Genomic DNA, 25,677 nt, shown 5'->3' with positions numbered 1-25,677 from the left:
ACTTGTGAATAGCTCCTTGGAGCCCTGGGATTACTCAGTAATATTTTTTTTTTCCTTCTTAATCAAGAATATATGCTTTTCCCAAGTCTGCGTTTAACTGTCAGATTCATCTTATTTGCTTTGGACGAGAGATTAAAGGTTAATGTCACAAGAATGTCATTGCACTATGATTTAAGTGCCCCTTATTTTTAAGGGAGATTACTAGTTTCTGTTGCAACTGTGTCTTTGCTTAAAACCCAACTTTCTACACAAGCTTCACCATCCTTATTGATACATAGTATTTTCAAGAGAAATAAAGAGCCACGAAGTTAGATAATAAAGATTCCTTCATGTGGCTCCATACATTTACATCATAAAAAATCTTCATCACTTTATGTCATTTGTCACTGTTTTCCAGAACATCAGCTCTGGCACTACTTCGCATACTTAACGTCTTACAAAGTTTCAAACAGCTACTATAATAAAGAACACAAGATGCCACCAATAACCCAGCATAAAGATACTTCTTCTGCATCCTTGAGAGTGTTGTTCCAGAACTTTCCTGGCCTGAGATGCAGGAGGGAGAAGCAGAGTCATTGTCCACAGCATTGAAGTCTGATCAGTCAAGCTCTCAGGAGGACACTCCTGCAAGAAAGTGCTGCTCCTCCTGCTACTCCTTCTGTAGCCAACAGCAAGTGGTAAGATATTAAACCCATGTGATCTGATGACCTTTAAACGTTACGTATGATTTCCAGACGAGTTTATTCAGATCCTTTTCCAAAGGCTCCTGGTATCTTACAGTTTATTTGTTGATCACTATTGTTTAAAAAAATTAATGTTAACAAAATAAATGCCCACTATCATGTGAAAAATAAGACTATGCTACTTTACACATGTTCTAAAGTTTGTCATAGGAAAGACAATTTTGCCTATGTCTTTCAACATCTTCATATAGTTTTATAATTTTACCAACATAACATGTATACCTATAAACATTAATTCAAATTATAAATCATTTAATATAAGTAAAAAAACCTATGGATATTTGGTCTGAATTTTTTCAGCTACAGATACTCTGAATACAGTAAGTCGAGGCAGATTCAGATTGTCAACAGAACTGCTTCCATGACTTGCTTTTGAAACAAGTCTTCTTGAATAATATTGCATAGTTATTGCACTATCAGGTAATTTCCGAACATAATTAAAATGCTCAATTTTTTAATGAAGCCTTCTAGCAGGCTCAGCCTGCTGGATTTTACGTTGGACCTTTGTAATCCTTAGGGAACAGGGCCACTCCATATTTCTAAAGGGAGCATTTTCAGGGGCAGACCGACAGAAAACCTCTGAGATGGAGGAAGTTTTACTGCTTGGATAAACAGAATCAAAATAAGATAAAGAAGTCATGTCTTCAGTGGTATTCAGCTTCTGATGATTTATGCTTTTCTTGATCAGTGGACATAGATCAGTCTTCTAATTTCTAAAGATGTTTTCTTCAAGGGTTGTCAAGTTTACCCATCATTTTTTTTTGTCATTTTGTTTGTCATCATCTATTTGTACAGATCAGGCTGCAAGTTTTTCTTCTGTTTTTTTTTTGTTTGTTTGTTTTTTTAGAGGTTTTCATAGGCAGGAAAGAATATTGTATTGTTCTGAGTGACACTGACATGCAAATAAATAACACTGAAACTTGGAAGAGTGTTAATTAGAAATGATTATAACCTGACTGACCTGACTTGGCATCATGGTATCTTGCCAAACTGGCTTTTTATTCTTACGCGTGTCTGGTTTGTGTTTGTGGTGGGAAGCTAATGATTCCATGGAATTGTTTGGCTTAATCCTCCTCTCTTTGCACTACAGAAGTTTTATGTGAGGAAGAACAAGTAAAATCAGAATGAGGTTCACCGGGTATGACCCATGGTGATCATCCTAAATAATATTTGGTATAGACTTCTATTTTAGTAAGTTCAGGTAGATGATCTGTTGGGCCTGTTATTTGTTTACTTAAATGAGATTTACGTTGGTTTAAGACTAGATTACACCCATGTAATTCTACTGGCTTCAGTGCATTAGTAATTCTTATTGGAGTGAGAATTAGTAATTCTTGTTGGAGTGAGGTCGCAGTAGGGTCCATTGAAGCAAATTAGCATTTATTGAAAGAGGTAATTAACAACAATGTAAGACCCAACTTGTAGCTTCATGTTGCCATCCTTGTGGCTCTGCAAAAGAACAGTTTAGGTGGCAGAAATCAAGAAGGACCGCTGTGTCCAGCTGGACCAGAATCCCACTGAAAGAGGTCCCTCAGTTAAAAGAGAAGCAGATCTTATCTTTACATCCGTAGGTTCTACCTAAACATCAAAAGGCTATTTCTTAGAGCCTTTGAAGTGAGATGGGTCTAACACTTGGCCTTCTCCTCGTTCCAGTTCCCCCAGGGACACTGGACCATGGGCTGAGGCTGTGGTAGCCACAGGTCTCCCGTGTTAGCCTGCCTTCCCGGCTGCTTGCCGCACTAATTAGCTGGGGTGGAACACCCCAATGACACACCTATACAGCATCTTGTTTTGGAGTTAGTTGGTAGGAGTGCTGCATGGAGCTGTGTGGTCATATCCTACATTTAACTATAGGCTTATGTGAGTAATAAGTCAGGTAGCTTACCCAAAGTTATCCAGAATATGTAGCTCAGGTGATGCAAACACCAAACAAACACTGGGGGCCAGTGCTGTATTCGGTAGTTGTTGGCGTGGTTTGACGTGTCAGGTTGTGAACAGCACAGGAGCATTCTCAATATGATGTATCATAGTGTCCTTTTGGCATCTCCTGTTTTTCGTATTTTTTTTCCAATATTTCAGGAAGAGTTCCTGGAGGTTATTTTTTCTGTTTCCTTAGGAAGGTATGTAGTAGTAGCCACAATCTGACATATTACTTTACATTGCATTATTCAAAGTATGTAAACACAGTATTTTTAACACTCAGGTACCAGTAATCCCCATAGGCCCATGCAAATTGAATGCTATTTTTTTAGATATTTAGTACAAGCATAAAATGAATGTCTGTCCATTCCCCAGTAAGCTTACAGTGTAGAAAGAGAAGACAAAATGGGAAGGTAACGTAAACACAACAGTTTGAATAGGGGGGATTCTATTCTACATTTTTTCTTAATGTTAATGTTAGTCTTTCAAACTATTGGAAAGGAAGTTATTCTTGAGAAGCGATGGGAAGGGGAAAGGGAATACAAATAGTGGCACAGTATTGTGAAGGGAAAGGGCAGAAAAGAATAAATTTGAATTGGAGAAACTTTTGGTAACTGACTTCATACAACTAATCAATAGCAAGAGGAGGAAAAGTCCACAGTCAAATCGCATGAGGAGTCAGTCCAAAATTTCCAAATAGGTTGCTGATGCTTGCTGGCAGCTTTTAACTCCAGCTGGAAGAAAAGAGCCTCTTTTCTGCACAAATCAGAATTAATCTGTAACGCTTTTCGCCTCCAACTCAAGTGACTTGTGTTAAGGGAGCAGCTTTCAGACAAGGACCCTGGACCAAGTCCTGTTTGGGTACAGTGGAAGATTTCCAGCTGTATTTTAAAGCACCATTCACCTCCTGTGTCTCAACTGGTAATTTGCAGTGGGGTCACTCCCAACTTACACTACTGCTAGGACATTAATGGTCTAAATAACTGCACCTGCTATGTTAATGAAAGTGTGCGTAATAGTTCCAGTAATTTAGAAAATTAGGTATTGTGTTGGGGTGGGAGGAGGAGAGAAGGGTATAAGGGGTGAGAACTTGGTCAAAAGAGATACAGATTTCAGTTTGCTTGCTGTGTTATTGCTGCAGCATTATCGGTGCTGCTGGTACAAAGCTTTCAGTATTTTCCTGAGTGTATTCAGCTTTGCAGTTGAATGTGTTGAAAAGTGGGAGGGCCTTTTTGAGTGAGAGAGGGAATCAGAATAATGTTAATTAAAAAAAATATCCTTCCTATTTTTTTTTTTTGCCGGTAGCGTTTTAAGATAATGAGATTTGTTTAAGACCGATCCCTGGTGGAAGATAGGCCATTAGACATCCTTGAATCTTAAAATCACAGGAAAACAGGACTGGAAGGGAATTTGAGCAATCCATTCCTTGCTCCAGTCTGCAAATGTGTATCCTGAAATGATTCCTGATAAATGTTTGTCTAGCCCTTTTTTGAAATCCTTCACAGCCTCCTCAAGCAATCTATTCAAGTCCTTAACTATGCCTACTGCTAAAAAGCCATTTCTAATGTCTAATCTAAACCTCCCACCTGCGGTTTACACCCATTTCTTCTTATCGTGCCACGCTGGGCATGAAGAACAGCTTCATTCTCTTCCTCTCTGCATCCATCTTTTATGTATTAGGTAATGCTTACATTCTTCTGAGTGTGCCTTTTTGTGTACATCTGGACTTGAAAATAGGTTAAAGGACAAAAATAAGAAAAAAAATAGATTTCTGACCGAGATGGTTGTTTTAGCCGATCAGGCAGCCTGTGTCTGAAACGAAGGAACTGGAAAATGCTGGGCAGGGCAGGGTGGTTTGCTTAAGGCGATCTGGGGCCCTAAACATAGTGCACAAGAGAGAGGGTGATGCCTGCCATGTGTTACACATCTCTTATGACAGTGCCTCTTTGGCATTTCTGTCTCACCTGCCCGTGTCTCAGCCTGTATCTCTTACCTGTCACCTGAACCAGGGCCAGGAACTGTAGGTGCTTCTCTTGAGCCTGATTTTCAGTGATTTAGTTCTCTGCTCCCATTTTTAGTTCTCTCCAGAGAACTAAAGTCAGAGATGGGTAAGAAAAACTAGGAAATGAGAAAACTTGAAATGTAGCAGCAGCTACAAGTTACCCAGCTGGTGGGGACAGAGTTGGAATGAGGTCAACACTCCTTCATTCAGTCCTCAAAAGTCAGACTCCAATGTACACCAGGAAGTAGCTTCCTCCTTCCTTCTTCACGTCTTACAGGTCCTGGCAAATATCCCAAAAACTCTGTTGTCCAGTGAGTGAGCCGATGCAGGCAGGACACAGAAACAACCACAAAACCATGGATTAAGAGCAAAGAACAAATTTAATGTCAATACCTCATGGATCGGGGAACCTCTGAGGCAGCACTCGGGCAGAGGCAGGCACAGACACCGCGGAGCGAGAGTCCTTATTAGCAAGAGAGTCCTCATTAGCAAGAGAGTGAGGGAGCGAGAGAGCTCCCACTTGCTGTTTGGGCCTGTATTTCAAGGATTCAGGCAGGCAGAGTTTTCTGCTGTGCTTTGATCTCTTCAACAGCGGGGCAAGAATCCCAGGCGTGCTTGATAAGGTGCCCCTGAGTCCATCCCAGACCTGTGTTATCTAAGTGCAGATGTTCTACTTGTTGAGCACACAAAACTGAGCAACAATTAGTGTGATAGATGTGTTTTCTAGCACCCCACATGCGAGTCACTTGAGTGTATTTACAGTCCTCCTCGCCAATCTTCTGTTACTTTCCCACATCCAGAATGATCACCAAAGATGAGTCCCTGACTGGTCTTGGGTCCCTTCTCCCTTTGCATCCATATTCCAGAGGCTTCCTGAGCATCCTGCAGATGTCATGGTGGCCCCGGGTGCTCGGGAGCATCACCCTGCTTGTCCTGACACACTTGGGCTGCCCTCTGTGTCCCCTCCCAAGTGTCTGCAGCCGTGCCAGCCCTTCCTGAAGGTATTCATTCAGAGTATAGGGAGTCTAAAGCTTAATGGTTACACATTTAAATTATGTACTATGTTAGCCTGTATAATTGCAAATAATTTACTTGGTGCTGCCTGCACTTTGGATGCATGGAACAGCTCTCCAGTGTTCTAGGTCTAAGGTATAAATGTGTGGGGGTGAAACAAGCCAAAAGATAGAATAGGCATGAATAGGCACTGATTATACTGGGGTATTTTTTGTGTGTGTGTGATGAAGACCATAAACTTACTTTTAAATTAAAAAAAAATTTAATTTAATTTAATTTAAATTAAAAAAAACCCATAAAACTCATGTTCTTCTGCTAGTTGTGTGATTCTGAGAGCTGGGACTTGAAGCATAAGGCTGTAGTTTTGTGTACACTGCTAGAATGTTTAGACTTTCTTTGAGTGAATGTGTTTCTTAAGAAATGGAGAGGAAATAATAGATGTTCCTGTCACCTAATTTTTGGAAAAGAAAGCCAATGGAAATTGTTCCTCAGGTCCATGAAGATTAAAATTGCTTCGTTCCACTCTAGCAGTGAAAATACTTCACAAATGCGTAGTAAGACAGAATTTTACCTGTAGACTAAATTTGAAAGGCAAATCTCCACTTTGTTATAGCTTCTAAAAGAGCACAGTTTGTATGAACTCTGACCGATTTTTATTTTTATTGAGGAAATGATTCCCTCATCTTGGAATGGGGGTGGCTATTAATGTTATGGGTATAGGAATTGGTATTATCTCTGATTATACGAGTCTATTTTGAAATAAACCTGAAAAAGTCCTCCATGTGTAGAGTTTACTGTTGATAACTGTGACACCCAGTGGTCATTTAAAGAACCATAATAATGTATTACAGAATGACTGCAGCGAACCTAAAGGCTACACAAAATACTGAGGTTTACACAATAAATGTGTGCTTTTAAGGGTAGTCCTCTTTTCCTTGGTAATGTATGCAGGCAGTAAAAATAGGCTGGTTTAGGAGTTATAAGACTATCATCCATTTTACCATATTTAATAAATATATATATTTGCAGTTACTTGTACAAAGCTTTTTAATATCTTGTGAGGCTGAGGTTACAACTCTGATAAAACACGCTGGACGACTGACAAAAAGTTGCTTTATCGCTGTGAGGTATGAAATGGCTTTTAATTCTTGCTGGCGAGAAGCTGGGCTCCTAAGTCTGGGAGATAAAGGGACCTTGTTTCCCCTCCTTTGTTTGTCGCTGACTCATTGTGTGGCTTAAAGCAAATTGCTTGTGTGCGTGGCTGATAAGTACTTCAGTCAGTACCTTCATAAAGGTGCAAGGTGTAATTAGTATTAGTCTAGGCGGCATTCACCTCCAACCGTTTATGCCATAGTTAAGAGTGATTAAATGATATGCTGTGTATAATGCGTCATATTTCTATTCCAAAGCAGAAGATTACTTTATGTGCTGTGTTTTATTACAGAGCACTGGATACAAATTTAGTCCAATATACCTGGTAAATGAGAAATTCAGTTCTATTGTTTATGGGTTACTGGCCATAAAATATTTACTCTTGGTGGCATGTTTTAAATAAAGGAATACAATCAAGGTTCATAATATTTAATTTCAGTGGACCAAGCAGCACATGCCCTTTACATATATTGTTCTTTCTGTTGTTCGGAAATGTCTCGTAGAGCTACCAAAGCTTTTTCTTGCCAATAAGAGGAGTTACACAGCAAAAGGAGCAACGTCATAAGGCATCCAGTTATAAACCTGGAGATGAGACAGAGCTGCAAAGTCAGTTATTGCCTAAGGCTCTCTTCTTGGCTGCATTGGCTGTGTCTATACCCTGTGCCTCAGGAGTGCTCTTCAGCTCCCTGTCTACAGCCAGAATTGGGGTGACATCTGAATTCCCACCATTTATTAATCCCTACCCTACCTTCTTTCCCTGCAGGGAAACTGCTGCCAGAAAGGGAGCAATGAGACATTCTGGCAAGTCTGCTCCTATCAGTGTGAGGGGAAAACCAAGACAGACAGACATATAGACAGACAGACACATGCACGCTGAAAGGCTGTGTCACAGCATTACTTTCCAAGAACATCAATATTAAAGTTTTCACGCTTTTTAAACTTTTATGACCATCAGTGTAATTTAGTAAGATCACACAAAAGGAAATATTTAATTGTCATAACCAAAATCCTTAAATGCTAAATTCAACTTAAAAATCCCTTAAAACAACTGCACATGTTGGAGCTAAATCAGTTTATCATGAGAAATACAGAATTTGTATATGTCATTACTTGAATTCCTCTAACATTTAGTAGTCCTGGTTTCAGATCCTGCTGTCCTGGTCTTTACAAGGACACAAAGAAAAAGCCAGTCCCTGCTTTCATCAGCTTACAGTCTAAAGATGCCATAGGTAACACCAGGTGGAAACAGAACAGTGTACCTAAAGAAAATGAAATAATACTTCATAAAATGCATTGTTTAGTCTGTAGACTAATAGATTCTTGTCTGGTGTTCTTAACTGCAGGGTGAAGAAAAGGCAGAGTGGTTTTGTCTTCCCGCTTCTGATAAGAACAAAAATATGTGCTGTAATGCCGTTCTGACATAAGAATATGTGCTGGTGATCACTGGTATGCTGATGTATGTATGCAACTTCATACAATTCTAGTTCAGTGTCTGGAAGGAGACTGTGAACCAATCTTTTGCTCTTTAAACTAACCCTGAAATACGGATATTTGCTACAGAAATTTGGTTTTGTTTAGGGTCCCTCCCCTGTTTATTCAATATTCAAATGACTTGAATTCTGGCTCTGGGTTGTAGATGCTGGCTCTTGGTTGGGTTTTTCTTCTTTATATTACATTTCAGTCCTCCCACTTGTTTTTGTTGTTGTTATTGTTGCTTCTTAGCCTTAAACAGTTTGATTTTAGTCCTCACAGACTGGACGAATCATGGTAGAAACCAGTTTGTCTTCTATTTTGTTTATAGCCTTTTTTGTGTGCCAGCATAAACAAAGCCTTGGGCAATTTGCCATCCCGTTCTAGACAGGATGTCTAACAAGTGTAGTAAGTGCAAGACCTTTTGTTTACATTGTGAACTGAGTTTGGGTTTGGTATTCTTTATTCCAGAAGTGTTTTCTTATCCTATGAGGAGAAAGTTACTATCTCACAACGAGCAAATCTGCATTTTTAGATATAAGAATATCCAGATACATGCCAGCTGGAAGAAATGCATTCTGATGCTTGAATTATAGGAAAAAGAGTATGCTGAGCAAAGAAAGAAGCGTAACAAGTATGTTGATATTTATCTTATTTTATGTGTTGGGAAGAGCATAGGTATAATGCATTTTATCCCTTCCAGCACACTGGGGCCTGGAAGTCAGTGGAAGGGAATCTCATGGTGGTTGTTATTAATTGTGATGATGCAACACACCAGTGGCTCATGAAGTCTCTCTGATGTCTCACTGAAACCAAATGTTTCAGATACATACATAAATATCATAAAGTACATTTTTTCCAATAAACCTACACCCCTACTGATTAGCCAGTGCCCTGGGGTCTAGCGATAATAAGACCTTCTGACTTAAACCTCATCCCTCTTCACACCACCCTTCTGTCACAAACCAGCTCTTCCAGTGCTCACGTTCATTTCAGGAGTTAAAAATTATCTCCTCGCTCTCAAGAGCATCGAGGCCTGGCTCCTTGCAAGTGGTGGCTGCTAGATAAGCACATTAATTTATTAATTTAAGGGAAAGAAAAAAAAGAGGGGCAGAGAGAAAGAAGAGAGCTTAGAACTGGGAAAAGAGCAAGAAGGAGGCTGGGAGATCAAAATAAGTGGATCCACCCTCGTAATCTTCTTCTTGCACAACCCCTGACATGGCTGTGTGTGGATGTGTTTCACCCTGAAAAGAGGTGAAAAGAGGACAGACCACTGACAAACATAGTGCAGAGGAGATAGAAATGAATTTTTAGAGTCTGCAGTCCCTGCAGCCAGTACACTGAGTAAAATAACAATTACAAAGGATATAGCAAGCAAGTTGATTTTATATCAGGGTGTAACAGTTAATAATTGCCAGGCCAAACTCCTGCCTTCTGGTGTTTTGAACACTGAGGTATAAAAATAAAATGTGTGAAATCTAAAGCAGGGTATCTGGCTGGTGGGAGCGAGCAAGATTTCATAAAGGATGTTTGTTTCAGTACTGCTACAGCAGATGTAATGCAGATCACACCATCTCACCAAGTCACAGGAGTTCAAGAGTTGAAAACGGCCGTTTAGGGCTTGTGTGTAAAAATAAGTGTCAGAGAAGCTGGATAAATTCTTTTCCCTTGAAGTTGAAAAACCTTCTCAGACCTTACAAATGACAGAAATTTCATCTTGTTCACCAAAAGCCTTTCCAGAACAGTCAGTGATTTGGAGTTTCAATGTCAGTCCTAAAAGCCTTCCAACATGAGGAAAGTGTGAGATGATGAAACATCCTCTGCTTCGCATCTGTTTAAAGCACAGCACAAGCCTTTCATAGCACCAGTGTTTTCAGGAATATAGGAACCTATCTCAGTCAGCAAAGCAGGACTGTTCTGTCTCTGTGGAGTTTTTATGGGCTTTTTTTTTCATCTTCAAGCACAGACAGCAAAGGAAGGAAGTAATTGATTGACTGGTTCATTGCTGTGACTGCTGAACACAGGGTTTATTGACAGTAGAAACCACTTAGACATTCTTCTTCTAGAAGTCGTCTGCCACTCCACAAAGGCTCAGATGGGGCACCGTAGCTTTGCTTCTTCTTCACTTGTAGTATTCCAGGAGAAGTACAAGGAAAGAGGAAAGAAACCAATGAGGGTATCAAACAAAAGTTAGGGATATAAAATTTCAGCCACTGATTATACCAGGATTTCAACCCAGCTGTGGATTTCAACCCAGCTGTGGATTTCAACCCAGCTGTGCTAGAAATGTGCTGCATTACCTTGGACAAGCCATTGCACCTCTTGGCACCCCATGCCCTTATTTGATTTAGGCCAGACGTTCATTATGACCTTCAGCCAACCTAAGGCTGTACCACTGCCAAAAGGGACATTCCTCCCCCTTCTTACATCAGGCCAGGCACCCACATGACCATACAATAAACCGATCCAACCGAAAACCAGCTCTAGGAAAAAAAACCCAAACATTCTATGATTCTAAAAGCTTATGTAGATGTACCCAGTGCGTACCTGGGTGTACCACTGATGCTAATATTTTTGAGACCTCTGGATGCTGCCATAATACAAAAGTACTTAGAGTCCATTTAAACTCTCTGTTTGGGGGCGAGAGGCAGAAATGTAGCATATCCAGTGTCGAGTGAGGAAAGAGGGACCACAAGGATTTCATGTGTTTTTATCCCCACAAAAGACTAAGTATATTTTCTGTGGTCCTGCTTCTGAGCAATAGAGGTATGCCAAGGCTCAGCTCTCTGTGGAGTTCCCCTGGGTGATGATGCACACAATACTTCCATAGAATCACAGAATGGTTTGGGTTGGAAGGGACCTTAATAATCATTGAGTTCCAACTCCCCTGCCTTGGGCAGGGATACCTTCCACTAGACCGGGTTGCTCAAAGCCCCATCCAGCCTGGCCTTGAACACCTCCAGCGATGGGGCAGCCACAGCTTCTCTGGGCAACCTGTTTCAGTGTCTCACCACCCTCACAGGAAAGAATTTATTCCTGATAACAAATCTAAATCTCCCCTCTTTCAGTTTAAAACCGTTATCTGTCATCCTGTCACTCCACTCTCTGATGGAGTCCCTCCCCATCTCTCCTGTAGCTCATTTTCTTGCTGTTTGTGGTCGTTCCTCTACCAACACACAGCTCTGCTGTCCTCAGCTCCTGGGTGCTTCATCATCTGTCAGTCTGTGGACTCACACTCTAGTTTAAATGTGTCTTTTTTCACATATTAATTTGCCCTTTGGGGGTGTTCTGTGCAGTTCAGTGCACTTTCTAATATTTTCCATCGGTCACTCTGGCAGTAAAAGAAAAGACAGCAGGGGGCACCAAATCTGCATAATTCTGTTAAAATGACAGCTTCTGGACCATGCTCATAAAATTGAAGTTATTATGCATACTCTTAGTTTAACACCTGGAGTTTATTTCCAGCATGGATATTTTTTAAGATATCTCTTTGCTTCTCAGAAGCTACAATGGTGAAAACGAGCATCAGATTTCCACAAAGTAGGAATCTGGGCCTGTAGCAGACATTTCTTCTGCCAATTGTCACCCTGCTCCCTTCCTGGTGCTGTAGGCTCCAGAGCTCATGCCCTGAATCTCTCTCTAACACTAAATTTGAGAAGGCATTTGTTTTGGCAGAATTGGATTAACTGAAGGCTTTGCCTCTCAGTCCCAAAGTGTGCTGGTCTTCTGTGAGAAGATTTTCTGCTGAAATCAGTGTCGGACCTTCTAAAGAACTTAACCTCTCAATGGCCATACAAAATGTTTTCAAGCCTAGAATAAGTGATGTAGCTTAACTCTGCTACTGTTCTTTTGCAGAAGCTGGAACTCAGCTTTTTTACAGCTTACCTTTTATTAAAAATAGTCCTCAGCAAAGTAAAAATGAATATCAAAAATATTCTCTCCTGGTTCTTTGACTATTGGCTTCAATGTAATCTGTGAGGTATGGATCTGATTCAAAAGCCTTCTTTGTATGAGTGGTTCACAGTCATGCAGCATCTGTAGATACACTCAGAAAAGCAAAATCTATTAGTTGTGTATATAATACATAGGTATTATTTGTATTTTGGAAGTGCTTCGGGATTGGATCCTCATTTGATAACATACAAAGACAAGTAGCATTGCGGTTTGACAGACACTTTAAGAAATCTATTAATTGGGAACTACTAGTAGTGTATTTCTAGTAAAGCAGAAAAAACACGTTCAAACCTTGATGAGATGTTCACCACAGGATTTTTTTCTGCCCTGTCCTGGATTCATATTCTGCTATTTCTTTGAAAATTCAGTCACTGTCTAACAGCGCCTGTCATGCTCTGTGTTGAACTGATGGCACATGCTCAGCTGCTCTGTGCGGGTACAGACTGTCCCATATATTTGGATTCAGTGACATTGGCAGGTCTGAAATGTCAAAAGCAGGACCTAGAAATCATGTGTGCTTTCCTCTGAGGAGAGATCTCATCACTGGATTACTCTTTGTGATTGGTTTACTGAGTCTTATTGCAGCATTTTCTCTTGGGGTTCATGAATGTTACATTTTTGACTGTGCAGTTTCACTGACCTTACAGCATTATTGTGAAGAGAATAGAACATTAAATATTGGGCAGAGTACTCACACTGCTGTAACGGGGATTGCATAAATATTCAGTGTAAATAGACTCTACGTTCCCATTGATTTATTTAGAGAAAGTTTACAGCCTTGAACTTTTAGCTTCATTTGTCCTACTCACAATAGCAGGATAGAATAATGATTTCAAAACTGTATTTTACAGTCACCTGGCAAGAACTGTGTAAGACTCTTGATAACAGATCTGAGTTGTTCCTTCATCATCTGCAGAGTTGCTGCGTTTTTTCTGTCTGTAGTTCTTAAACCTTGTCAGCTTGAAGTTCAAGAAGCTGGGGTCTTTCTCACCTGTGATGTACTTCATTGATTTCTGTGGCAGGACTGCTAAATAAAGTTAAGAAACCTGCAAAACAAACTGACTGCTCCCCATGCTTGGTAGCAGCAGATCACAGAATCACAGAGCTGCAGAATGGTTGAGGTTGGAAGGGACAGCTGGAGGTCATCTGGTTCAACCCCCCTGCTCAAGCAGGTTGCCCAGGACCATGTCCTTGAATATCTCTGAGGATGGAGACTCCACAACTTCTCTGAGCAACCTCTGCCAGTGCTGTGACCCTCACAGTACAAAAGTGTTTTCTGATGATGGTGACTGTTGCCTCTTGTCCTGTGTTCAGACATCTCTGAAGAGAGCTTGGCTCCATCTTCTTTGCACCCTCCCTTCAGGTATTTAGATACGTTGATACGATGCCTTTGAGCCTGCTCTTCCCCAGGCTCAATAGTCCCAGTTCTCTCAGCCTTTCCTCATATGAGAGATGCTCCAATCCCTTATCATCTCCATGGCCCTTTGCTGGACTCACTCCGGTATGCCCATGTCTCTCTTGTACTGAGGAGCCCAGAACTGGACACAAAATGCAACTCCTAGGATAACAGGACCTTTCCTTTTTTAAAAATTTGAGACATTTCTTTCTTCCCCACCTTTCCATTGCAACCTGCCTTCTGGGGGCTAAGTGGCTTGTCCTACACAGCCATAACAAGTCTGATTTTCACAAACAGGTAATTCTTTGCTGGGATTTTCCCCTGGTACAAAAACTGGTGGTTAGATGCGTCTAAACTTCAAGCAGACATGGACAAGAGATCCAAGGATTTCCTAACCGCTTCTTCCCCATACGAGTCAGTACCTTGCACTACTTCTAGTGCTAATCCTCTCCTGTCCCAGTCGTATTTCATCTTCCTCTGTCTTTCCCTCACCTCTCCCACTTCTCTTTCTCTGGTTCATTCATAATATAGTATCTAGCAATCATAAACCAGCAGAATAATAGATGGCTGTATACAAAGCAAAGTTGGAGCCAGACTGCTCTGAACAGCATGGCTGTATCTAGGCTATTATTTCGGGCTTCTGTAAAGACGTCACATACATCAAGTAAGCCTTCAAAGGTTTACAGTTCCATCCAATTTCAAAGACCTGTCTATGCTTTTCCTCTTCTGACCCCTCCAACAGGGCAAATAGGAAAGTTCTCCGACCTTGGTTGTTAGAGCAAGAAGTATATAAGCAAGAGCCTGATGATAGCCGGGGAATCTCATCGTGCTTGGTTCACTTCTGAGTTTTGCAAGGCAGGCATCTTCCTCAGGATGCAGTGGTCCCACCTCTTCAAGGCAAAAAATGAATTTGTGGACATTGATGATCTGAATAAATTTTCCCAGTGACTTTTGTGATAGACTTTTTTGTCTTTCTGGGCATCTATTAGCCTGCTAGTCAGCTCCAAGCCACCTCCCTAGTTTATAGGCATTTTAACAGAAGGAAATTAATAGGATTCCCCATTGGGTGTGAACTTACAGTTCACTAATCCACACTGTTCTTGCTGGGGACTCTTTAATGCTAAAGGCAAAATAGCTTACTATACTTGCAAAGCAAGATTACCTTCTCCTTGCAAGACAAAGTGGCCTTAGTGGGAATTAGGACAGCTAAGCTGCAGTACTTGGAAATTTACACCCTAATTATCACAAATTAGCTTCCCTATCTGGGCCAGAATGAATATATGAAGAATACGCAGGGGGTTGTCCAGTGTGTTACCTTTTCCTGCAGCATGATCACTGCTGAGATTTGTCTGGTCGTATTCAGATCACCACAGAAAACTGTTCCCAGCTCTGATCAGCAAAAATCCATCCTGATTTTCAGTTATCTGCAAGTACAAAGTACCTCTTGGGAGGTAACACACATATACACGTTATTGACAACAGTAATGAATGCTTCAGAAGCCAAAATACACCCCCTCCCACCTAAATACTTGCTGAAAAATATTTTTCTTTAGATAACCATGCCCACAAAGAAAACCTGCCTGAAGTCAGTTTGATTTTGAGAGCTGCTTAAATTGAAATCCAAAGCAAAGTCTTACAATATCTATTTGGGAAAAAAAAAAGTTCATTCCTATTATGTGGGTTTTTTTCACATTAGTTTATAAGGCATTAATTTAGGTGACCCCGTCAGGAAGAAACACATATATAGCACCTACCCCTCTGAATCAATTAGCTTGCTGATGTCAAGGCAGTGACGATAATGGAAGGCAGTTGCAGGTTAAAGCAGAAGAGAGCTTTGTTTTTCTGTAGAAGAACTAAATGCCTTGAACTGAGAAATGGAATTTGTGTGTGTGCGCAGCACTGTGACTCACGATAGTTTCTTAAAGGCTGTTTAATGTGCTGAAGTTGACATGAGTCATTGTTCTCTTCCCAGGTAATGACTAGTTAAGATCACATTTAGCTCTTCCATTTCTGTAGTAATCTCCGAGACTTGTATTCCATTGATCTTCCAGTGAACAACTGCTTCAGAGCTCTGAGTGACAGGTAAAGGTTTTAAGAAACAACACGAGAGCTCCGTTTGGAGAGCATGGATGACTGGAGCTGGCACCTGTTAATGCTCAACCACTTCTGTCTCAGAAATACAAGTGACAATTGGTTTAACAAAAGAAAGCACACCTTGTCCTTACTGATTAATGTAGGTACAAAATATATAGAACATGGAAAAAAGCAACTCTGAATGACAGATTTTATATTAACTTCCAAAAATGAAACCAAAAAGGGCAGAATTTTTGTTTACTTCATCACAATCACTGTCGCTCCCAGCTATTCCTGGGGTTACATCAAGTATTTCACATGGCACTCTGAATATTCACTTAAGATCTAGACCCAGACTTTCATTATCTGACTCTTGTGGTCTTGGCAAGTTTATTCAAACTTTTCAAGATAACAGAAAAAAAAAAGAAGACAGGACCCAAATGAAGAGAATATATTTGTGGTATAAAATGTGCTAGGACTTCCTACCAGGATGTCAAACCTTTCCTGTTGTCTTCTTCGTAAGAGATGGGTAAATCGCAGAGAATCACCTTGTCTTGCTGGTTCTGCTTCAGACTAGAAGCATTTTATATGATGTTAAAAACAGGATGGCTAATGTATTAAAGGTTTATATTTAGAATAGGAACGATCTTTCAGCACAGCATTCTCATGAGACTTCTTGCTAAACATCTTCCCACTCCTCCATTGCCACCTCCAACCTTTTCTTCTGATATTTTTCCAATTTACAAATGGATTCTTCAGTTCTTGTTGTCAAATGCTAAAATAGTTTTTATAAGCGACTTCAGCTGAACTGACTAGAAATTCTAAGTGATACAGAATGCTACCATCACTAGTTTAACTCCTACAGTCAAAAATATCCCTATTTATAGGGTTTTAGTTTTCTCTCTGGTATAACATGAGAAATATGTTTCAAAGTTAGAAAAGCTTAGGGGATTAGTTTGGACAATCTTTAACTAAAGTCAGCATTTGATAAAGAACTCTGTTATTGATATGCTAGTAATACAGCTCATGTTTTTGGGGTAATTAATTTTTTTTTCCTTCAACAGAGATCAGTAATACCTGATGCTAATTTAGCAGAGGCAGAGAACAAGGAGGCCGGGTTCAAAGGGCCCGAGCTGATGGCAACCAGCATTTTTGCACTGTCAGGGCAAATCTTCTCCTTCCTTTCACGTCACAGATGTACCCACCTCTCATGAAGCTACAGCAAAAGTGAAAAAAACTTTCCCTGAACAAATACAGCCATAATTTAATGTTTATGTATTCATTAGTCAACACTTTCATTTATGCAGACCATATTGTAACTATTCATTTCTGTGTGCAAGTTAAAAATGACTAAGACCATTAATTCCGTTAGAACACATATGTTGGTTTGGTGAAATACTGATTTTTTTCTGAACTATAGCAAAGATACCAAGCCTTGGTTTACTGCACCAGATTGTTGTTTTCTGGACAGCAGGGATGAGCATTCAGTAGCAGTCTCAGTACAAAGAGATCAAGAGTATTTTTTTAACAGAAGAGAATTTATTCTTCCTCTGAGAAGGAGAACTGTTGAAAGGCATCACATATTTGACTCTGTTCTGGCTTCTCTGTTCAGAATGATGGAGCCATGAGGTGTGATCTGATACAGCCTGCAACAGGAGGGAGCAGCCAGCAGGGCTTGTACATCAGCAGAATGGTTCAGGTAGGAAAAAAATGAAACACCATTAAAATCAGAGGAATTTAGCCTAGAATATTATTTCAGTGTTTGGACAAATGCATTTATGCAAATTGTCTTATTAGCATAGCTAGCTCTGCAGGATCTTCAGTGACTGATGAAGGATTTCTCATAGGTTACTTGTTCAGAAGATTCATTATTCCGTTTTCGTTCCTTTGATGGAATTCAGTTAGTCAGAATTGATAAAAATTGGAGCCCACTCTCTCCCCAGCACAGACCTAAATTAAATTCCTTCTTAGCGGGATTAAACAACATTAATATGAATTATTTGTGTGAAGTTTCCATGTACTGGTGAGAAGCAAAATCAGGTAATATCAAAGGCAATTAAGACTGTTTCAGATATTCCATGGTAAGATCTTACTTTCTGTTCCCTTCATGGTCTTCGATTTTTATGTTGGGCTTCCTTTCCGGGCTAAGGTTCTTGCACAGCTCAGAAAAACACTCAGAGAAAAAAAAACTAGATGTGTTATTTTCCCAATGCTGAAAATCTGATTAGTAATTCATGGAAGGCCCCTGGCTTGTTTATGTGTTGGGAGGACTCCACGTGTGGAGAGAGGAAAATTTTGTAAGATGAACATGACTTCTGCTGCAGCCAAAAGTAATTATTGTCTTTGGCTAATTTTAATCCTGAAGATTTCACACATAGTTACTAGGAATCTGTTGGAAATAAGCAAATTCTTTTTCCATTCCATTTCACTGATTCTGCTTTAAAGCAAGCCCTCCCCAGCAATGCTATTTCCACTTGCTTTCAGTACTGTCCTGGAACCAAGAGTAGATCTTCTGTCTTTCTGGAGTGCTTAGTATCCTGGTAGGTGAGGAAGCAGTCTTAATGAATTCACGGGAGATAAAAGCTGAATTTGGAGGAGGTGAGGAAGGGGGAGGCAACAGATGGACCAGACTGACACTATGAAGTAGCACAAAGATAAAGAAAAAACAGTCTAGTGGGCAAGAACTGTGTGATAGAGGGGAGAGGAGGCTGGAGGAATAGGGCAGAAAAGCTCAGCTTAGGACTCCAGAGACGCGGCGAGATCTGTGCTCACAGTAGTGCTCCACTGACCCTGCAGATAATGAAAAGTCCCGCATTCCCTGTTCTCAAACATTCTATTTGCCAGCAAATTATCACGTGCACAGTCACAATGTGTATCGCGCATCTATGGCGCTGGTTATGGAAGCGTGGGACAGAATGGTTCCCAAGATCAGTTAGTTCAGGTGAGTCATCTGAGCTGTACATCTTCATGAAGCCCTGGTTTTGCCAGTGACCATTACAGGCACGAGTGTAACAGTGGATGATTCTGGTATTGGCTCGCGAGTGAAAAGTAGAAGCAAAGCAGCAAAGTGTCATGCTCTCAACAGCCTTATTTTGCTATTTAGGAAGTTTTCTGTATTGCATATTGATCTACGCTTTTTAAAATGGATGTCAATAATTAACCATGGGGATCATAGCCTGACAGGAACATTATGAAATTTAAAGTTGAGTGCCAGGGAAGGAATAAGCCCTGGCAATGACACAGGCTGGGAATGGACAAGTCTGGCTGAAGATGACCTGAGACAGGCAGAGGAACAGCTTGGACCAACTCTGTCCTTGGAGGTTTTCAAGATGTGACCAGATGAAGCCCTGAGCAACCTGGTCTGACCTTACATTCATCCCTGCTTTGAGCAGGAGGTTGGAGTAGAGACCTCCTGAGGTCCCTTCCAGCATGAACTTTACTATAATCTTACGATAATGTAGTTAAAATTTATTCAGCCAGTTCCTACACATGAAAGTGGGAACAGTATTCTTGCTAGCTGCTGGGGAAATAGCATATTTATTCACCTGGTGGTGGTAAAATGAGATTATTGTCAGTGGACTCGTGAACTACCATATTGCCAGTGTCTGAAAATAGGACTTCATTAACAAAATGTCACTTGCCTTTATTATTGCAAAGGTAACCTTTCAGAAATGAACTGACCATGAGGTAATGCAGTCGTTTCATCTGGAATCTGCAGATAATCTGAAATAATAATGCTAAGAGTACGAAATGCTTCTATTAATCTCTATGGGATATTAGCTGTAAATTGCCAATGATGGCAATTTGTGTATAAGCATTGTTAATAATTTAGTATTAATTAAAGTTCACAAAAGAGAAAGTCAGATGTACTATTAAAACATAATCTAATGAATGACAATTATCTACTATAATTAATATAACAGCTTTTACTCTAGCAGGCATTCAGTAATATGTTACACTTAAAACTATACAATGTAATAATAATATATGAATCTTACAATTATGAACCACCTTGGAGGATTTATGGTGATTCTAGCCTCCCACTTCAGGGACTACTGGTCTTATAAAGACTTGTCCTTTAGGTTTATACAGCTGTGGTACTTGGGAGTTAAAAAGACTCATTAGCGGTCCCTTCTCATCTCTGATGCTGTTCTATAAATTAGCCACTGGAAATTTCTTTCGGTACCTTCAGAACTCTTTCATTATGTAGCACAAAAGGTCATTTCATATAAAATCAAGTGCTCCAAGACCTGCTAACATAATTCATTAACGTATTTTCCCAATGTCTGTAGGAACATTGGATGTCATTTGGTTTCAAGAGCCACCTTGAAAGTGATGAGTTGCTGCTCACCAGATGTACTTCTTTGTTATTATTTACCTAGTGACCGAATTTTTACGGTCCCTTCACAGACGTCCTCACAAAGTAAAAATCCATCCGTAAGTAAAAAAATCCCGAATCCTCTCTGTTTGTGCTTTGACCTATGATAATAGTTGCAGAGTGGTAGCTTTGAAAGTCAGCATCTCAGTACCAGTTGTACAAAAGCAGCACCACCATCTATATCCTCTTGTCGTGACTCCGTATGGAATTGGGATCAGACTATACTGCAAAAAAAGAGATCTTCTTGATTCTCTAATTCCTTCAGGAACCTGCAGTCATATTTTCCAATAAATATGCACGGTAAAGACAAATACTTTCTGTTAACAAACAACAAATCCAAACCACAAAATATGCTTCAGTGCTAGCTGTAGCATTCCAAAATTTAATCTGCTCAAGTAAAGCAAGGACCTTTACAGTCTTTTGTGAAAACCTCTTCTCCAAAGGTTTTATAAACACACTCTCATGGTCTGTTTGTGTGTACTATGGGATAGAGCCTACAAAACCAGTTAATGTAAAAACTTGTGAAGAAGTGGTGTTAAGCTTGAAGTACCTTGTGTGACCCATCAGAAAATACATTTAAAAGAAATAGCTTCTGATTAAAGATGAGAGGAGAGAATACAAACCACTTTTTTTTTAATCAACCTGAACATGAATTTACTTTCCATTTCTTACAGGCTTTCTACTTGTTCTGAAACTCATCTCCATGCTTTTAGCTCTCTGAGTAGTTTGTGCTGCTGTGTTCCGGGTTACAGGTATGTGCCCCTGGGTGAGAGCAGCAGCCCCTTCTGGGAAGGGCTTGGGAATATACCACCTGAAGGAAGCACGAACATTTGTGAAATTTTGAAGGCTGCAGAATGAAAGATGAGGTGCTAAATCTGAGACTGTGGCTGCTAAAATGGGCTGTGGTGCACCTGAGAGCAAGGACTAGTGCATTTGCTAATGGGCTGCCGCAGAACCTCTGGGCTTTTTATTTCTAATAATAGAAAAGAAACCCAGGTGTGTCTCAGCATGTGGATGTCATTTTGTTTATTTTGGGAAACAAAGCACCATTTTTTTTTTTTAAGTGTTGTTATACTGTGTATTTACCTGGTTTGCCTATTCCAGATCCCTTCAGCTGATAATGCTGCATCCTCAGCTCCCACAGCCTCTGTGATCGCATTATTTCTAAGGAGCACAGCTGGGTGCTGGACTGTAATTTCTCATGCAGCTGGGGAGCAGCTTCATCACTTCATTTGAAGGTTAGGACCAAGACCTTAGAAGTGCATGGGGAGCTAATAGTCAGACTGATGTTCCCATTGTGTTCACAGAGGCTTAAACCAGTCAGAAAAGGGTCATGCACATCCATGTTATTTTCACCTTTTGCCTCAGATGCCGTGGTTTGCAGTGATCTCACTCAGAAATGACAAAGGAACGGCTCCGTGCTGTGAGGTCTTTGTGCCACAGAGTGCTGTAATGAGTTTTGTAATGAAATGGAGACAAGGAAGACTTTTTAGTGATTACTGAGACTAATCTCAGAGATGTACTGAGTGAAGGGTAAATCTTTCCACCACTCTCCATCACTTAAATATCTCAGGATACTTTAGGTATCCTCATTCTTAGGTAAGAAGTCATCATTAGGACTAAAAGTGTCCTAAACACATCTTGATAGATTTACCTTTCACTGTATATCGGAAACTTTTGTAATTAGTCAACTGCTAGCAATGATCAATGACTAGAAATATGGCTGATGGGCAATATATGTTTCAAAATCAGTACTCGGAAAGACCAGAAGTGTTTTGCTGTGGAACTGTCTCCTTGCAAAATGAGAAACAAGTATTTCCCTTGTGTGTTCACTGAAGAGCTCCAAATACAAAGCTGGAATGCAAATGTAGATGAGAGACAATGAAAAACAGGAGAGTATTTACCTTGGAGTGTAGTCCTAAACTGAGATTTAATGGTTGTTTCCATTTCTGTCTTTTATGATATCTACAGTAAATTTATATTTTTATAGATACATATGTGTGTATAAGTGTGTATACATATAAGAGCTCCAGAAAGAAATGTTTTATTTCGGTTTTCTTGGAAGCATCAGTTTTTCTGTGTTGAATCTTAACACGGGTCATATATATCCAGGTATTAAAGTAACTGTGGTGCAAAAAAAAAATAAAATAAAAATCCAAAGACAACTTCTGTACCTCATTTACAGCTCTTTTCAAAATGTGTGGTTATGAATAAACCATTTACTTTCGTAAGCATACTCTCTGCAGGATTTCAGATACAAAAGAATTAAAAGGTCAGAGAATTACGATTCGTTTACTGCATCCCTGTATGACAGCAAAGCTCCTTACTATTTGCTGTGTTCTGTCCTTCTTAATTAAAGCATCAAATCAGATATACAGTCTGGAGCAGCTCAATTATAAAAGGTTACCTCAATCAGTTCATTCCTGATTGGTTTATTAATTACTGGCCTTGACTCTTGATTCAAATCAGCACTCTTTCCTCAGGTTAAAAGTGCATGTTATGTTAAAAATAACATACCATATTTTTAAACAAAAGTATAGTGTAAACGTTTAAAAGGAAAGTTTGTACTGAACTTGGCTTTGATGGAACAACAATCTCTTGTATTGTGAAGTCTGACTTTTCACAGGTGATCACTAGCAAATTTCTGAATAGTTTTGTTACTGAATCCCCTTCCAGCCACAAAAGGATAGAAAAAAATGCTGTGAACTGAAATTCTTCAGAAATTTTGTAAGGATATTTCAAATATATAGCTTTAATCCATGGTTTTCCGAGTATTTTTAAATGGGACTTCTGTGCCATTTTCTCCTGAAAACTTTTTGCCTAAAAACATGCTGTATTCATAGAATCATAGGATTGTTTTGGTTTTAAGAGACCTTTAAGATAATCAAGTCCAACCTTTAACCCAGCACTGCCAAGTTACCACTAAACCATGTCCCTTAGCACCATGTCTACACGTCTTTTAAATACCTCCAGGGACGGTGAATCATTGCATCAGCTGATGTGCTCCAGAGAGGTGGAAAAACTTTTGATAGTAAATCTAAACCAGATCTCCTGCATGAACGGCCATGTCATGCCTGGAGACACTATGGATGCAGGGTAAGAAGGCAGGGGCTTACCCTTCGTTCCTTATTTTAAGTATGTATTTCAGCAATTTGGATATTGCTTATACCTGTCAGTCATCAAGAGCACTCTCCCAATAGGTGGCATGTAGAATCATAGAATAATTTAGGTTGGAGTGTGAGCCAATGCTGGCAGGATGCAGGAACAACCACAAAATCACAGATGAAAGGCAAAGAACAAATTTAATCTCGATACCTCATGGATCAGGGAATCTCCGGGCAGCACCCGGGGCAGAGGCACCACAGAGCAAGAGAGTCCTTATGAGCAAGAGAGCGAGAGGTCCTAGTCTGTATTTCAAGGATTCAGGCAGGTGTAGTTTTTTGTGGTGCTTTGATCTTCTTCAACAGCAGGGCAGGAATCTTGGGCACATTCGACAAGGTGCCCCTGAGTCCATAACAGGCCAATGTTATTTAAGCGCAGGTGTTCCTACTTATCGAGCCCATAAGACTAAATGACAATTAGTGTGATCCATGTGTTTTCCAGCACCCCAGGTGCAAGTCATTTGGGCGTGTTTACAGCCCTCCTCCCCCATCTGCCGTTACTTTCCCACAACCAGATTCACCTGACCCTAAAAGGGAAAACAAACACAAAACCAACACAAAACACACACACACAAAAACTCCACCAAAACTACTTCAAGTTTAGGCATATATTTATCTTTTTTAAGATTTGCCCTGAACTGATTCCAGCCTACGCTCGGGATCTCATGCTGTCGTGACAGGGCTTCAGTAAGAAACAGGCGGCCCCTTCCTCTCAGGCTGTCGTGACAGGGCTTCAGTCGGAAGCAGGGGACCCCTTCCTCTCACGTTGTCGCGATAGGACTTCAGCTAGAAATAGGGGACCCCCTCCTCTCACATTGTCGCGATAGGATTTCAGTCAGAAGCAGGGGACCCCCTTCCTCAGCCAGACACGAGCGGCCCCTGAGGGCCGGCCCCTGAAGCCCCCGCCGCGCAGCCGCCCACCCCCGCGGAGGGTCCCCGCCCCTGGGGGGCGCCCTGCCCTGCCGGCGGGGCCGCCCACCGCCGCGCCTCGGCAGGGAGGGGACGGCGGCGGGGCCGGTGCTGGGCCAGCCCCCCTACTCAGAGTGTGACGGCGCTGCGGGGGTCGGGACGGGCTCGGCGGAGGGAAGGGAGGGGATGTGAGAGGACCTAGCCCGTCCGGGCTCGGTTCTGCTTCTGTGCGGCTCTCCCCGCGGGGCTTCCGATCGCCCGCCGGGACCCCCCGCATCCCTCCCCAGCGGGGGCGGGGGGCTCTCCCTCGCCATGGCCTTCACCTTCGCCGCCTTTTGTTACATGCTGTCACTGGTCCTCTGCGCCGCCCTCATCTTCTTCGCCATCTGGCATGTGAGTACCCCGATCCCCTCACGCGGCCCCTCCGCGGCTCGCGGCGACCGTTAAAAACCGTTGGGCACCGTTGGGGGGGTGGATCGTGCCGTGAGGGGAGAGGGGCGGCAGGACGGGCTGGGGCTGGGGCGCTGAGGCGAAGACCCCGCTGGCGGTGTCCCGGGACAGGACAGACAGACTGACGGTGCCGTGAAACCTCTACCTGGGTGATTTTTATTGATTAATTAAAGCTTGCAGCCTGGCTGCTGCCCCGGCCGCGCGCCTGTGGGGACCTCCCAGGGCTGCCGGCTTCGGCTGAGGTAAAAGGTGCTCATCGGTGAGGTAAAAATCTTTGAGGCAAGGACGTGAGATCTTCGAGGTAGGGACAAACTGCTTTTTCTTGCCCGAGAATAGAGGGTTGTGAGGGAAAAGCCGTCCCCATACTTGATAAAGCCCTTAGGGTGTTTCTCCTTCCATAATTACTAAGTTCATAACTTTGTTCAGCTGGGTTAGGATGTGAAACGTTCCTCAGTCTTCTGATGCATGGACTGGATGTTTTGAGTCCAGCTTCGTTAATTTCCCTCAGAAGTAGTGGGTTTTGTACCTTTGCATACGTGAGGTGACCGTGGTAGTGTGTGATTTAGAAGGTGTTTACCTCTGTGGTGGTGAAATTATTCTCATGCATAATTTGCAGTCCTTTTTAACTGGTTACATATGTTGGAGTTATTTACACTCTGTGTGTGCTACAGAAATAACTTCATGCCGTAAATGTTCAGGATGGAACAGGATAAGGTGAAAAAGAGAGCAAATCTCATGAGTGCCACTATAGATACCTGATGGACTAAGATTTTTTTAAAAAAACCAAACAGCTCCTTTGACTGACAAGCAGGGGAGGTATAGAATCTATTCTTACTGAAATGAGAGTAAAGATGCTAGCCTAGTTTTATGTAGGCATATTGAAGTATGCAACAGATCACTCTGTTGTGAGAATTCTTTGAAATCTGGTTGTTCTGAACTGTTAATGGCGCGGTTGTAAGTTTTTTCTTATGAATAAAACCACAAAAGTGTGATGGTTACCACTGTCGAATCCTGTACTGATGTCAAGTAATGCAAGGCTGAGAAGGGTCTCTAGC

The 25,677-nt window shown here is 41.2% G+C and overlaps 1 protein-coding gene across 1 annotated transcript in view; it reads left to right on the top strand.

Moving 5' to 3' along the window:
- The first annotated feature begins 24,334 nt into the window (after positions 1–24,334).
- The window catches only part of CNIH3 (cornichon family AMPA receptor auxiliary protein 3), a 50,562-nt gene continuing 49,219 nt past the window's right edge, over positions 24,335–25,677 (top strand). The window contains exon 1 of the mRNA XM_014950719.1: positions 24,335–24,565. Coding sequence (XP_014806205.1) covers positions 24,485–24,565 — 81 coding nt within the window. The 5' untranslated portion in view covers positions 24,335–24,484. The remainder of the gene's footprint in view (positions 24,566–25,677) is intronic.

Source organism: Calidris pugnax, unplaced genomic scaffold (genome assembly GCF_001431845.1).
Source record: "Calidris pugnax isolate Ruff unplaced genomic scaffold, ASM143184v1 scaffold24, whole genome shotgun sequence".
Lineage (NCBI taxonomy): Eukaryota > Metazoa > Chordata > Aves > Charadriiformes > Scolopacidae > Calidris > Calidris pugnax.
Note: the sequence above shows the minus strand (reverse complement) of the source record. Positions and strands in the feature narration are given on the sequence as shown.